The sequence below is a fragment of the Bubalus bubalis genome, chromosome 23, assembly GCF_019923935.1.
Source record: "Bubalus bubalis isolate 160015118507 breed Murrah chromosome 23, NDDB_SH_1, whole genome shotgun sequence".
Taxonomy (NCBI): domain Eukaryota; kingdom Metazoa; phylum Chordata; class Mammalia; order Artiodactyla; family Bovidae; genus Bubalus; species Bubalus bubalis.
This window is the reverse complement of record NC_059179.1, coordinates 23,398,416-23,413,976: the sequence shown is the minus strand read 5'-3', so window position 1 is coordinate 23,413,976 and position 15,561 is coordinate 23,398,416. Positions and strand designations below refer to the sequence as shown.

The 15,561-nt window shown below is 47.7% G+C and overlaps 1 protein-coding gene across 5 annotated transcripts in view; it reads right to left on the bottom strand.

Moving 5' to 3' along the window:
• SUFU (SUFU negative regulator of hedgehog signaling) overlaps positions 1 to 15,561 on the bottom strand; it is a 106,312-nt gene that overhangs the window by 29,207 nt on the left and 61,544 nt on the right. For 4 of the 5 annotated variants that reach the window (XM_045164137.1, XM_045164139.1, XM_045164136.1 and 1 more), the window contains exons 4-8: positions 7,840 to 7,982; positions 6,855 to 6,940; positions 6,529 to 6,601; positions 3,320 to 3,476; positions 1,397 to 1,508 (exon numbers count right to left, since the gene is read on the bottom strand). In XM_045164137.1, coding sequence (XP_045020072.1) covers positions 1,397 to 1,508; positions 3,320 to 3,476; positions 6,529 to 6,601; positions 6,855 to 6,940; positions 7,840 to 7,982 — 571 coding nt within the window. The remainder of the gene's footprint in view (positions 1 to 1,396; positions 1,509 to 3,319; positions 3,477 to 6,528; positions 6,602 to 6,854; positions 6,941 to 7,839; positions 7,983 to 15,561) is intronic. The other variant, XM_045164138.1, reaches the window with a different exon arrangement.

The window sequence follows — 15,561 nt, the reverse complement described above, 5'->3', positions numbered from 1 at the left end:
GGATGGTGCCTTCGGCCAGCTCCTTCAAGGCAGCTGGCTGCAGAAACCCACTGGCTAGAGTTAAAAGCTGCTCAGAGGTACAGTGGAGGCTTCTCCAGGCTTTTGCCAAAGAGCTCCACTCTCATGGCTTCTGGATGGCAGATTCTCCAGGTGGGCCACCTCAGGCAGCCAGAGCAACTCTCCCTACTCCACAATCTGCTCCCAGGTTCCAGCCTCAACTTTAACCAGCCAGGCCTTCCCTGTTCCATCCCTGTCAGCTCCATCTCCTGCTTGTTAAAATTCTAGGGCACCTTCAAGGCCCATCTCATGTACTTCCTCCTCCAGGAAGCCCTCCCTAACTACTCAAGATCATGCTGACTTGTCCCTTCTGTAGCACATTAAATCACTACCGCTTCTGGGGGTCATGGATGAGGAACTGAAGATAGAAAATTCAAAGTAACTAATTCCAACAAATTACATCCACAGCCAGAATCATGCCAATTAATTAATTCGTTCAGTTCATGTGTTCCCAAAAGAGCCTACACCCCAGATGGCCCTCTGGGTCCTGAGCCTGCCACACAGCGAATGTGTAATAAAGACTTCTCAGAAGAAGGACGGATCACCCTGGACCTGCAGGAGTGGTCCGCCTCCCTTTTAGCCCAGGACACAGCAACTTCCTCTCTGGCAGGCAGGGTTCCTGCTCTGGGCTGCCAGTTCCCAGGCTGCCCCTGCCAGCAGCTATTCCCTGGAGTTGCCCTGGGACCAAGGGCAGAGGCGGGGGGTGCCCAGCTCCAGCTCTGCCTACCATTTGTCCCCAACAGAGGAGGAGAGGTCAGCAGGAAGTAGATCTGACCTCTCAGGTGGTCAAAAGTCTCTCTGAAGAGCTCGTGGACAGATAGCAGAGGCCTGAGAGGACTTCCCTTCCCTGGGCCCCCTGGAAAGGAGGCAGGAAGAAGGGCCTCAGCAGCAGGCGTCCAGTCTGGGGCTGGCCAGACAGGGAGGCCCCTGGGGTTGCAGCTATCAGCCGGAGACCAGGCTCCAGGAAGGAAGGAAGGGCAACTCTGGCCGAGGCCGAGATAAGGAGGGGAATGGTGCTCAGCACAATGGGCTCCCACAAGGCTGGGAGGCCCCAAGTCAGATTTCACCCCAACTTGGCCTCCCATCTGCTCACACAGTCCGTGTAAATATTTACTGTTGTTTATATTTCTGCTCTGCTGGGTCCCCTCCGAGGCCCTTATGACCATGGATCTGTGTGCCCCAGAGACCCTGAGTCCATCCAGAAAGGCCTCTGGGCATTGTTCTCTCTCATGCAAGCCATAGGGACAGGCTCTGAAGGACAGAACTGCTCCCGTGTCCCAGTCTCGGGACACTGCTGTCAGGAAGCTGGACTGACCCCCTCTGTGGGTGGGCAACTTACGGGGCCCGGTCGTGGGTGAGGCCGTTCTGTCGCTGAGGGTTGATTGGCGGAAGGACGGGTTTGCTGTTGATCTCAAGTCCTCTCCTCAAGGTCTCCCGGATCTGCTCTGTGTCTGCAATGACACCACCAAGTTACCCAATGGGTCTCTGGGCCCCAGCAGCTCCATTCCTGTCTTTAGAGCCTAGCTCTGCAGATGTGCTGGGGAAAGGCCCCCGAGAATGCTGGTCTTGAGGCCACTCCAGCTATCAGCTGTGAGATCTGAGTGCAGCATGAGGACACGGGGCAGACGAGGCATCGTGTGCTCCCAAAACTTCTGGTCTGAAGAGCGCCACGCTTGTAGAAGACGAGGAATGGCCCCTGGACCACAGAAGGGCACCTTCCAAGGCAGGGCTCTCCTTCACTGTCCTTCCTTTCCTGTGTCACAGGCCCTAGGCTTACCCCTAACATGGGTCCAGACAGTGACTCACAAGACAGCCGCTGCCCAAGACCACCCAGGAATTCGTCCCGCTTACTGGATGCCAGTAACGGCTGCAAGTGCTCTGCCGTGAACGGGCAGGCGTCCCTGACACAAGTTTCTGGGTTCGGGGTAGTCAGCTGGTGTCTGGTCTTGCCACCCTTTCCCCTGGGGCCAGGTCAGTGGGATGCTGAGTCATCTTCCCACCTTGGTCCCATCCCAGGGAACCCTGCCTCTTCACAGATCTGCCAAGGACCAGGAGGTGAGAAAAGAGTCTCTTGGTGGAATTATTTCTTTGCAAGATGCTTTGCTGGTCTTCGGGGTAAAGCTTACTACTCTGGTCCCCTATATTGAGATTTTGGTCTAGGACTTATTTCTGCAAACACACACTAAAAAGAAAATTAATGTTGGTTGATCAAAGGGTGGGCTTAGGGTAGATGCTGAACATGATTAGTGATTTTTCTAGCTGTTTGTTACAGCCTCATGGATCTTACTTAAAAGAATTTTTTTAAAATAGCCAATAATGGTTGAAATTTTGGACAAAGCTGTGAATCCTTCCTTAGATTAGCTCTTTTTCGCAAAAGCAACTGAATGAGTCTAATAACTGTACAGTCTCTCAGAACCTCCCTGGGACTTGGCACATCATTAGAACAAGCAGGAAGGAAAGAAAAGGGTCAGATATTTGCATGAGGGGTTTACGTTGTTCTTTACGGAAAGAAAACCTTTTATAATTGCTATCACATGTGTCTGTACTTTATGCAGGACCAAGTATCTTACTCTTCAAAAGATAAAGAAAGGGGGAGCATAGAAAGGAAGTAGAGCAGTTATAAGCACATGTCTTTATATATGGCTGCTTCTCTTTTGAAGATAGTTAGGGCTGCCCTTTCTTTAAAACCATGACTATTTCTCTAGCCAAGACTAGCATGGTGAGCTTCCAACAGGAGAGCCATACCCTCCTTCTCCAAGGCCCACCAGCCTATGTTCAGAGGTAAGGGTGCTTGCCCCTGCCCCTTACTTTGTATCTGCAAGACAGTGTGTGTGTGGCGGCGGGTAGAGTCTATAAACTGGTCTCATACTCAGGCCTTTCCCATCAGAGGCCTGGGCAGAGCTGAGGCCAGTATGATCCTCGGGTTTGGCATGGCTTTCAGGCTAGAGCTGGGCCCTGTGTCAATTCTGTGGGTGGCCAGGGCTTGTTCTCCTGCACTTGGGTGGACTATGGTCGTTTCCTGTAACTGTTCTAGGGCTTCCACTTACCTCCCTGACCTCAGATTGTAAGGGGCAAATCTAAAACACAATGGTCCCTGCTGGAGGTACAATGTGAAATACATACACACATACACACAAAACCCAGGAGAAATGGGTCAGTAAAGCTCCCTCCATTCCACCTTGCTGGAGATCTCACTGGCGGCTTAAATACTGCCAAGAAATGCTAAAACCCAGCCTGGGCAAGGGGAAGGCAAGGCCCCCACCTTTGCCGGAGAGCCGCCGGGGCTGAGCGCCCACGCAGATGCTCCGGCTGTCCTCGTCATCCTCGGGGGGCCGGCTCAGGTCATCCCAGGCACACTTAGCGCTGACACCACTCAGGTTGGAGCCGTCTGTCTCGATGCCTTTGTCAACTCGCTCCTGCTTGGAAAGAACCAAAGAGCCAGAGTTCCTTCAGCCAACCAGTGGCCCAAGGTCACCACCCATATTTGCTTGCACATATTTACTGAGCCTCAATAAGAGCTAAGGGCTTCCTTGGTGGCTCAGCAGTAAGAATCTACCTGCCAATGTGAGAGAGGTGGGCTTGACCCCTCGGTAGGGAAGATACCTTGGAGAAGGAGATGGCAACCCACTCCAGTATTCTTGCCTGGAGAATCCCAGGGACAGAGGAGCCTGGTGGGCTGCAGTCCATGGGGTCACAAAGAGCTGGACATGACTTAGTGACCAAGCACGAGCATGAGTAAGAGCTAAGCATGGGACAGGTGTCAGAAGAACAGGATTCCTGACTCTATTCTGCCCTGGTTACTAACGAGTGACAGTCTCTGCCAGCCACTGGGCTCCTCCAGGAGAACCAGGAGTTAGGGGAGCTGGGAAGAATGAAAATCCCAAGGGAAGCTTCTCCTCACTCATTAGACTTCCAGTATAGTGACCTTCACACCTGTTTCAGAGCCCTGACTCTGCCCACCCTGTGCTGGCCTATCGAGCTGACGTAGCAGGGCCAGGAACTACCTCCTGGAGGAAAGGCACAGTCCTTCCTCTGCTGACTGATCACCCAGCCCTGCTCCAGAGGCCAGTGTGGAAGCCAGCCACAGGCGGGAGAAACTGGGACTCAGCCCCACCTCTCCAGCTCCACACCTGCAGTTTCTTCTTCCAACAGCAGAGGGTGTGGTCACACAGTGACGAGCCCCCAGAGAGCAGAAGGGCAGGACTTCCCTGCAGCATCGCTGACTTGTTTGGCCAACGATTCTGGATGGAGATTCTTTTCCATTTCTTAGACTGAACTGGCCGCCGGGAGGGCGGTGAGCATCTGCAAGCTCTACCAGAGGTCCTGCCTTCGCACAGGCCTTGATATTGTGGAGTCCAAACACTCTCCAAATGGTCTCAAGGAAGAGGTGAACACAAACACCCTGGGATTTCCGGTAAAATACAGTTGTGCTGTTGGGCTTTGGATGAAAGGTCATCTGGGAGGCTCCTGCAACCTTGTTCATAAACAGTCATGTGGGCCAAATAAAGCTCCTGAGTCAGGACCTCAATTAGAATCTGCTCCTCCCTGTCTGGGGACCTTCTCCCCATGGCTCCACAGGCCCATACTGGCCTGCTGCTTGGCTGGGGAGCCTGTTCAGAAAGCACAAGGTAAGCCTACAGAGAGGGTCCTTGTTTCTGGACACCGTCAGCAGGTGGCCCTGGCCTGATGCCTCCTTCCCATCAGCCCCCCTCTCCCCATCTCCAGGGCTCCCATCAGCCCAGGCAAAGCTGAGGATTCTGAGTTGACAACAGGGAGTGGCTCTCTGTGCCCTAGGCAGGGGCGTGCAGGTTTGCTCAGGATAGAGTCTATGTTTTTCCTTCTCCACTGGCCACCTTGGGGCCCCTCATCTAAGCAAGAAGCTAAAGACATCTCTTGGCTCAATGAGCTCAGCCCGCTTACTTTATGAATAAACAAGAAACGGTAAAGATGCCGAGGAGTCTGGGGACTTGTTCCCGCACACAGCTGGCTAGTGGTAGAGTGTGGAGCAAAGGGCCAGGAGCAGCTCTAAAACAAACCAGCTGCAAGTAGACCCCAGAGACACAAGTGAGCATAGAGCAGCTCCCACTGGGTGCACACTGAGGTGCTTTGCTTGCTTTTAAAGAACACTAGTGCTCTGGGTCCTGCTGGCTGGCCTTAGGGACATCTGAAGACTAGAAAGGAGAACTGTTCTCGGCATGTAGAACAAGGACAGGCTGCTTACCCTAGTAGCTTAAAGATCGGGTGCTTTCTTAGCACTTGGCACTTAGGACAGAGGCCAAAGCAACAGCCCACGATGCCCTGTGCTGGATCCCAGTGTGGCTGCAGAACAAGGGCTTAGGGAAACACAGCCATGTGGTTCCAGTTCTTGCATAAGCAGAAGCTACTAGGAAACCAAGTTAAAGGAGAGATAACAGAGGATCCTGGCAGTGATCGGAAAGGTAAATAGGTAAATAGAGGAGCATCATCTGTGAATGAGTAGGCTTCTGCCCGAGAACTCCCAGGTCTGCAGTAATGAGCCCAGGGACCGCAGGCTGCCTGTCTGCCTGCTACCTCTCCCTACCCCCTCCCAGCCTTCCTAAAGAACACTAACTCTTGGCACTAACACAGGCTGCCTGTGGCCTGTGAGATTTCTACAGAGGCATAAAATGTTCAGAGATGGCAATGACTTGCAAAGGACAAGGGCAAGAGAGAAGGAGGCAGGCACGTGCCAGGCACATTACTGGCTGTCTGCGGATCCTGTTTCACGAGTAGCCCATAAGAAACAAAGTTATGCTCTACCCGGCTTTCAAAATTCACCTGCATACAAACAGAGTGCTGCTTCTACAAATCCCAGAGATGACACTGGTACTCTGTACAGGCAGGCCATACACAGCAAGCGGGGACGGCCGACCTGTGTGTATAAAGACTTTCTTTTATAGATCAAGGGATACCAACCTACCCACGGGAGGAGCTCAGTGTCTGACTGCCCAAGATGAAAATGATCTGAAAGAGGGTAGGATCTTTAGACCAGTCAGCGCTCACCCCCGCAGCTGGGCTGTGGGGTCACTGTCACCTGTTCCACTGTCTGTCATGGTGCGGCAGTGGCAGTAGGGAGGTTTTCTGAAAGGAAGCCCGTGTTCTTCTAAGAAGGGGAACATGGCAGGATGAATCCCAGACAAGCAATACCCATTATACTGATTTTCTTTCTTGCTGGTGATCCAATTTTTTGGTCAGGTTTATTGATGTATAATTTGCATTCAATAAAATCAATCCTTTTAAAATTCAGGAAAATGTGTTTAGACAATTTTTCCTGGACTGAAATCTCTGCTCCGTTATGTACTCGGCAGAATTGAGAGAACAAGTTACATATCATGCCATATTTCTACTCACTCACAAATACAGCTCCTCTGTTTTCCCAGCAGGAAAGCCAGGGTTATGTGGCAGAGGCCTAGGCACAGTGTGCTAGAAACGTTTTTCTCACTCAAGACATACTTGCAAGTGCGGGTCGATCTCAAATATGGTCTCTCCCCTCCGCATGTCAGTTATCAGCCAGGGGCCGCCAGCGCTGTGGACAAGGAAAGGGGACAGGATGGTAACTGAGGGGTTGGGGCTGACGGGCTGGGTCTACAGCCTTCCCTGCTCGCTGCCCCAGGCCCAGAACACAGGGTACTAGTGGCCAAGGGACAGCCAGGGGTAGTGATCAGGGAGGCCCAGTGTGAAAACCCAGAGTCTGAGCAGTAATGTAAGGGGGAAGGAGGGGCTCCCAACCCCTGACCTGGGGAGCCTGCCCCCACCTCCTGGCGCAGGGGTGCACTCACACGGGTACTGTCCGCAGCAGCTCCAGGATGCCCTGCCCATTCCACTGCTGGGCTGCGTGGAGCTCCTCAGTGCAGACACCGACGATCTGAGACCCAAGGACAAAGATGCCATTGTGCGTTAATGGCCATTCCTCCCACCCATCCGGAAGGTCAGCCACACAGGCTCTCTCAGTGTCCCCAAACCTGGGGGACCACAGGCAGGATCTGTGCTCTGGGGTTGATGTGTCCAAAATAGGATGGTTCCCTTAGAAAGGAACAGCGGCCTGACTAGGAGACAGATGGGTCCACAGGTGGGGCACCAAGGTCTGACCCTTGCCCTGCTGCGATGGCTCGGGTGTCTGGGTGACACAAAGCCATGCCCCAGACGGCAGAAGAGAAAATCAGGGCCCTGCAGACTTAGGATGGGTCCCCAGCCCACGTCTCTGGAAACAGAGGAGGTCCAGGGAGATGTTCCTGCCCAGTCGAGATCACAGGAATTGTAAACAGAGGAGATTCTGAGACCCTTCAAGCTCGGAAAGACAACCAGAGGCTGCCAGCAGCTCGCAGAAAAGCTCCCTTCCTTATCAGGGGCTGAACTTTTGAGTAAATCTCAGAGGAAAAAACTAGACCTTCACAGAGACCCACCATGACCACAAGCAGCCTGGTTACAGCTGGGGGAGATGCACACTCCCCTGGGTAAGGTCCAGTCCAGCCCCAAGCTGCCCACCGGAGGGGTCCTGGGCCTGTGGCTGTCCAGGTCTTACAAGTTCACAGAAATACCCTCCCCTGCTATCCGCTCAGCTATGGCCACCCTCTCCTACCCAAATGGCCCTGCCCCTGCCCCCTCAGCCCATCTCAGCAGATTGAAGCAGACCACCCGAATCCACCTGACAGACCATCAGAGGGACTAGAAAGAGGGAGAAGACCAAAAGGAAATGTCCATTCTCTCACCCGCCTTCCCATCCTGCCAGGGAAGGCTGGAGCCCATGTCCAACCCGGGCCTCACCTGGAGGAAGGTAACCACCCCAAAGGGTGTCTGCACAGGCTGCATCTGCGGGTCCTCTGTCAGCAGCATGTGCTGAATTCTTGACTCACTGTTGTCCAAAGGACTGTGCCAAGACACGTGGTCGCCACTGCAGAAGGTGTTCTCTGTGGAGAGACGTGAGGGTCCTCAGCGTTTGAGGCCTGGCAGCCAGCCCTGAAGCCCAACCTGGGGCCTGAGAAGCCTGGGCTGGGAGGCTCCATAGCCTTCCAAGGTGGCCCCAGTGAAGGAGGGGAAGCATTCACTCGGATGAGAGCAAAGAATATGGCTATTTCCCCCAAATCAAATGCATTCCTGCTCGCCAATCCTGCCAGCCTTCGATGGAAAATGACAGGCTGCCAGTGGGGCTGCTCGCCTGGGGGGCCCAACAACTTCTGGAATCTTCACTTCTCCAGCACCTTCACTGGGGGAGTTCAGTGGGAAGGGGCAGCCACGATCAGGTCTGCCAAGAAAGAATGAAGTACTTCACTGTTGGGCCATTCAGCCAGAAGTCCACAGGAAGGCTGGAGGGCTGTGAAAGCCCTTCCACCTTGGAAAAACATACTAGGATTTCTGTGCAGCTGCTGTTGCTGCTGCTGCTAAGTCACATCCATCGTGTCCAACTCTGTGCGACCCCATAGACGGAAGCCCACCAGGCTCCTCCGTCCATGGGATTTCCCAGGCAAGAGTGCTGGAGTGGAGTGCCACTGCCTTCTCCATCTGTGCAGCTGAAACTGTTCAAATAGGAATCCCCAACCTCGGAGGGCCTTTGAGTTTCCCATAGGCAGAGAGATTCAGGGAATAGCTCCTCAGAAGACAGAGATCTGACCATGCCTCACACACCTCGGCAGAGACATGAAGCCCTGAGGGGCAGCTGCTGCCCTGGAGGACACAGGCTTTGGGCCCAGGCTGCCTAAGAGAAACATGCAAATACGGCCACCTGACAGTCTCCCTGTTGCCCTTCACAGGGGCCCACTGCTTTAAAGAAAGATGCGTGAGGGAGCAGAGCCACAAGGGGAAAATACCCAGATGCTATGAAGTTTCCTGTTCCCCTGCCTTTCACCTTGGGTATCCTTCCACAGGTCTGCATTTACCAGACTGAAGGCATCTACAGGTCCTTTTCCATTTCTTCCCGCTTCACATTGTTTTGCACATTTCATTCAAAATTATGTATCCTGGAGATCATTCATATCAACACACAGAAAGTTACCTCATATTTTCCCCTCAATTATAAATTATTATTTATAAATATAATATTGTATTATATTGGTTTAAGGTACACAACATAATGATTTGCTATATGTATATATTGTTAAATTATTATCACAACAAGCCCATCACCACACAAGATTTTTTTTTTCTTGTGATGAGAACTTTTAGGATCTACTCTCTTCGGAACCTTCACGTATATAACACAGTATTGTTGACCATAGCCACTCTGCTGTATATACCTCCATAGAATTTATCTTGTAACTGGAAGTTGTACCTTTTAACTCCCTTTACCCAATTTCACCTACCCGCCCCCCCCACCCCCCCCAGCAACCTCCTCTCTCCTCTGGCAACTACCTGTCTGTTATGTGTATCTATGAGCTTGGTTTTCATTTTTTCTTTTGTTTGTTTATTTTTTTAGATTCCACATGTCAATGATATCATATGATACTTATTTTTCTTTTTCTGACTTTGTAAATTAATTGACCACGTGTGGCTTTATTCCTGGGTTCTTTACCCTGTTCCACTGATTTATGTGTCTGTTTTTAATGTTAATACCATACAGTTTTGGTTACTATAGTTTTATGTACAATAACTACTTCATTTCTTATTCTTATTTTTTTTAAATAATCATGAAGTAAGTTTGTATTTTTCATTCTGAAATAGTCAACTACTTCATATTTTATATAACTGTCGTAGTTCATACCAACTACAGTTAGTAGTAGAACTAATGTATAGTGTTTCATTGTGGTCTATTACTTATGATCTGGGAATCTGCAATTGTCAAGATCTCATCCCTTTTCAATCAACATTTAAAGTAAGGCGCAGGGAGAGTCAACTACAAACCCCCCAATTTCCCAATTCCTGCTCGGCCTGCTCCTCCCAGATTTTCTCCCCTTTACAGAAGTATGTGTCTACAAGCAGCATACGTGATCTGCAAGAAAGAAGCAATACAACAGGTAAAAAGACTGGATTAGTAATTAAAAGCTTCCCCCCACAATAAAAGGTCTAGGCCCAATGACTTCAATGTAAATTCTACCAACATTTAGAGAAGAATTAATACCAATTTTTCATAAACTTTTCCAAAAATCAAACAAAAAGAAAAGGTAACACTTCTCAATTCATTCTATGAAGCCCTGATACCAAAACCAAAGGCATTACAAGAAAAGAAAGCCACGGACCAATATCCCTTATGCACAGACACAAAAATCATCAACAAAAATATCAGCAAACTGAATACAACAACATATAAAATGACACAATGACCAAGTGAGATTTATCCCAGAAATACAAAGTTAGTTTAACATAAGACAATCAATGTAATGTAAATACTATGTCAACAGAATACAGATTTTCTGGAAAATCACATGATTCTCCCCATAGACACAGAAAAAGCATTTATCAAAATCCAATACTTTTTTTTTTTATGACAAATACACTCCAACTAGGAATAGATGAGAACTTCCTCAATCTGTTAAAGGGCACCTACAAAAAATCTACAGCTAACATCATACCTGATGATGAAACACTGAATTATTTCCCTCTAAGATCAACAACAAAAGAGAGACACTGGCTCTCACCACTTTTATTCAACATGGTATTAGGGGTTCTGAACTTCCCTGGTAGTCCTGCGGTTAAGAATACCCCTGACAATGCAGGGGACGTGAGTTTGATCCATGCTTTGAAAAGATCCCACATGTTGTGGGGAGCCCTCGAGCCACAACTACTGAAGCCTGTGTGTCTAGAGCCTGTGCTCCACGACGAGAGGAGCCACCACAAGGAGAAACTTGCACACTGCAACTAGAGGTGCCCCTGCCCACCACAACTAGAGAAAGCCCGTGCACAGCAGTGAGGACCCAGTGCAGCCAAAAGCAAACAAATAAATCAGTAAAACTTAAGAAGAATACAATAAAAAAGAAAAGAAGGACCAAGAGGGGATCATTCCCTAGGTTCTAAAAAACAAAACAAACAAACAAAAAAACCCTATGGTATTAGAGGTTCTAACCAAGGCAATAAGGTAAGAAAAATAAATAAAAAATTGGATAGACTGACAAGGAAATAAAACTATCTCTATCTATAGATGACATGATCTTATAATTGAAATCCTAAGGAATCTACTAAAAAACTATCAGAAAAACACAAGTTCAGCAAGATTTCAGGATACAAGAATAATAAACAGCTAGTGCATATTTCTATACACTAAGAAGAGCAACTTGAAAATGAAATTGATAAAATAATTCCATTCACAACAGAATCAAAAAGAATACAATACTTGGGAATAAATTTAACAAAAGAAATGTAAAATTTGTACTCTGGAAACTATAAAACAACTGCTGCAAGAAAATAGAGAAGACCTACATAGATGGAAATTGCTCATAAACCAGGAGACTTAATGTTGTTAAGATGGCAATATTCCCCAAAGTGATCTACAGATTTAATACAGTCCCTGTCAAAATGCCAAATGCCCCCCCTCCGTTTTTTGCAGAAAATTCACAACCTGATCTTAACATTCATTTGAAAATGCAAGGGACACAGAATAACCAAAACAATCTTGAAAAAGATGGACGATTTAATCTTTCTGTTTTCAAAACTTGCTACAACGCTACAGTCAAGACAGTGTGGTACTGGCACAAGAACACCATTTGATCAAGGTAACAGAATTTATAGAGTCCAGAAACAAACCCTCAAATTTATGGTCAATTAATTTCTGACAAGATAGTCAAGACAATTCAATACAGGAAAGAATACTCTTTTCTGCAAATAGTGATGGAACAACTGAATATCTACATCCAAGAGAATCAAGCTGGATTCCTTCTCTAAACCATAAATAAAACTTAATTCAAAATGGATCATAAACCTAACTATAATAGTTAGAACTACAAAACTCTTAGAAGAAACATAAGAGTAACTCTTCTGTCCTTGAATTAGGCAATGTTCTTAGATAGATACCAAAAGCACACACAAACAAAGATAAATTGGACTTCATTAAAATTAAAACCTGTTGTGATTCAAGAAAGTGAAAAGAAACGCAAATGAAAACCACAAGGAAATAATCACTTTACACACATTGATTGATTGAGCCGCTAAGTTGTGTCCAACTCTTGTGACCCCATGGACTGTAGCCTGCCAGGTTCCTCTCTCCATGAGATTCTCCAGGCAAGGATACTGGAGTGGGTTGTTCTTTCCTTCTCCAGGGGATCTTCCTGGGTCTCCTGCATCGCAGGTAGATTCTTTACCGACTGAGCTATGGGGGAAGCCCTCATACATACATTAGGATGGCCATTATAAAAATAAAAAAATAGGGGAGGGAGGAAGGAGGAGGGTTCAGGAGGGGGAGCACATGTATACCTGTGGCGGATTTGTTTTGATGTTTCGCAAAACTAATACAGTGTTTGAGGTTTAAAAATAAAATTAAATTAAAAAAAAAAAAAACAAGCGCAAAACATAAAAAAAAAAAAGAATCTATAGCACATGTTAGCATTTTCATATCTCTTGATTATCTTAAACTATTAATATATGCACAATTTTTCCATCTAACAAAAAAATAAATAAATAAATAAAGCAAACAAAAACCTCAGAAAATAACAAGTATTGGTGAGGATTTGGAAAAATTGGACCCCCTCTGCATTAGTGGTGCTGTGCTGTGCTTAGTCACTTGGTCGTGTCCGACTCTTTCTGACCCCCAAGGATTGTAGCCAGCCAGGCTCCTCTGTCCATGGGATTCTCCAGGCAAGAATACTGGAGTGGGCTGCCATGCCCTCCTCCAGGGGATCTTCCCATCCCAGGGATTGAACCCAGGTCTCCTGCATTGCAGGCAGATTCTTTACCACCCGAGCCACCAGGGAAGCCCAAGAAAACTGGAGTGGGTAGCCTATCCCTTCTCCAGGGTAATTTCCTGACCCAGAAATTGAACCTGTATTCCATTTGTATTCAACCTGTATTTGTCTCCTGTATTGCAGGCAAATTCTTTATCAGCTCAGTTACCAGGAAGCCCATGTAAAATGGTGGAACTGCTTTGGAAAAGTTTGGTGATTCCATGAAATACTAAACATGGGATTACCATATGACCCAACAATGCCACTTGTAGGTACATACCCCAGAGAAATGAAAACATGTCCACACAAGGACTTGTACTTCAGTGTTCACAGCAGCATTATTCATAATAGCCCAAAGGTGGAAACAACCCAAGTGTCCATCAACTAATGAATGAATAAATAAAATGTGGTATATCCACACAATGGAATATTATTTGGCAATACAAAATACTGAAGTATTGATACATGCCACAACATGAACAACATAGCAAAAACATGATGCTAAGTGAGAAGCCAGTCACGAAAGGCCATGTGTGATTCCATTTATACAGAATGTCCTGAGTAGGCAAATCTACAGAGATAGACAGATTAGTGGTTGCCTAGGGCTGGGTGACTTCACTTTCACTTTTCACTTTCATGCATTGGAGAAGGAAATGGCAACCCACTCCAGTATTCTTGCCTGGAGAATCCCAGGGATGGGGGAGCCTGGTGGGCTGCCGTCTATGGGGTCGCACAGAGTCGGACACGACTGAAGCGACTTAGCAGCAGCAGCAGCAGCAGGGCTGGGTTGGGTAAGGGGGAATGGGAAGTGACTGGTCTGGGGCTGCTTTTTGGGGTAATGGTCTCACAGCTGTGAACAATAAAATAATATGTGAATTATATCTCTGTAAAGGTGATTTTTAAGAAGAAGAAAGAAAATGCAGCAGGTAAAAGGGAAGAATCTTGTGGGAGAAGAAAAGTGGAAGAAACAAGGCCCTGACTATTACTACCTTCACAGGTAAAGCAGCCTGACCCGGGCGAAACCTGAGTCATTGTCCCCAGACTTCACAGCATTTTATAGTCCACCTATGCAATCACCTACTCCATTTTCATTTTCTACAAACAAGGAAAGGATCCTCAAGATTGCCCAAGGTTGTAGAGCAAGCCAGTGAGGATGGGCACAGTGCAACATTGCCCACACTTCTGAGTCACCCGTAACATCCATCAGGGTTTTCAACTTATCTGTGTACACCCATCCCATTGCCTACCTGTATTTCCCCCCTAAAATTGACTCACTTTTTAAAATCTAACAAACTTACTTTAAAGGAAATGTCATATCACTATACTACATAAGGAAAATAAAAAACCAATTTTGCTCATCATAAAGTGGAAGATAATTTTGATAACTTCAAAATAATTTAATGAAAAAAGTTAATAATTTATAACTGATACTGCTGCCTATCTAACATTGTTAAAAACTGAAATAAACAAGTGTTAAGGACTGTTAGAGGTTTAAAGAGTCATATCAAACTGACAAACTCAGCAGGATTGAATCAGAACCGAAGAGGGAAGACAGTCCTCACTCGTCACAGTATTGAATGCTTTGTCCAGTTACCATCTAAAATCTCTTGCTGGCTTTGGCAAACCCTGGCCAACTGGCTAATTTTGCAGGTAGGAAGGCTCTGTCCTATTTGCCTCTGCTGCGTGCATGCTCGTGCTAAGTCACTTTAGTCGTGTCCAACTCGGTGTGATCCTATGGACTGTAGCCCACCAGGCTCCACTGTCCATGGCATTCTCCAGGCAAGAATACTGGAGTGGGTAGCTATTCTCTTCTCCAGGGGCGTCTTCACTACCCAGGGATCAAACCTGTGTCTCTTACATCTAACCTGCATTGGCGGGCATGTTCTTTACCACTAAGTGCCACCAGGGAAGCCTATTTGCCTCTGTGACTCTGGGAAACTTGCCCAATAACAGTCTCTAAGCCCTTCCACATCTGTAAGTAGGAAATAGTGTGCCTACTCAGTGCGTGTTCCACTGGAGCATGTTATTACTCCTGTACTGGAATACTGCTACTTCCATCTCAGTCAAAGTCCCTTTACCAAAAAGCACGACAGGCCACAGAACCTGTAGCTAACAGCAACTGCCAGTAGGTGGCACCATTGCTCCTGGATTAAGGAAGAGTGGCCAGTTCCCTCCAGCGCCCCACCTCTAAGCAGACTTCAGCTGGAAACAGGGAAGAGGCTACAGAGGTTTGGAATTACGACCTTTATTAACCAGAATTAACATCAATTTAAAAATACATGCTTTACAAAGCTACACTGTTTAAATGAAATACGAATAACGAAAAGCAACTCTGTACAGACAGTTTGGGAAGGGGTTGACTTTAGTCAGCTGGGAGACAGACCCGGGTTGCAGTTCCAGAACCAACACACCAACCTGCGTGATCCGGAGTGAGACGGTCTTAACTACCCACAGAAAGGTTTAGAGAGCACGTAGTTAACAACCTCCCAGACCTGCCTGCTGGGTGAACCAGACTTTTGAGCTCTGCTCTGGCCAAGAAACGGTCTTTCTTAACAATGAAAGAGCCTTGGTCACAGTTTTCAAGCCTGGGACAAAGCCACAATGGGCTCATTCTTGAGTCCAGCCTGGTCTTTATGCCCCGGATGCTCAGCCCCATTCTGTGTGGAGCCAGCACGGCCTCTGC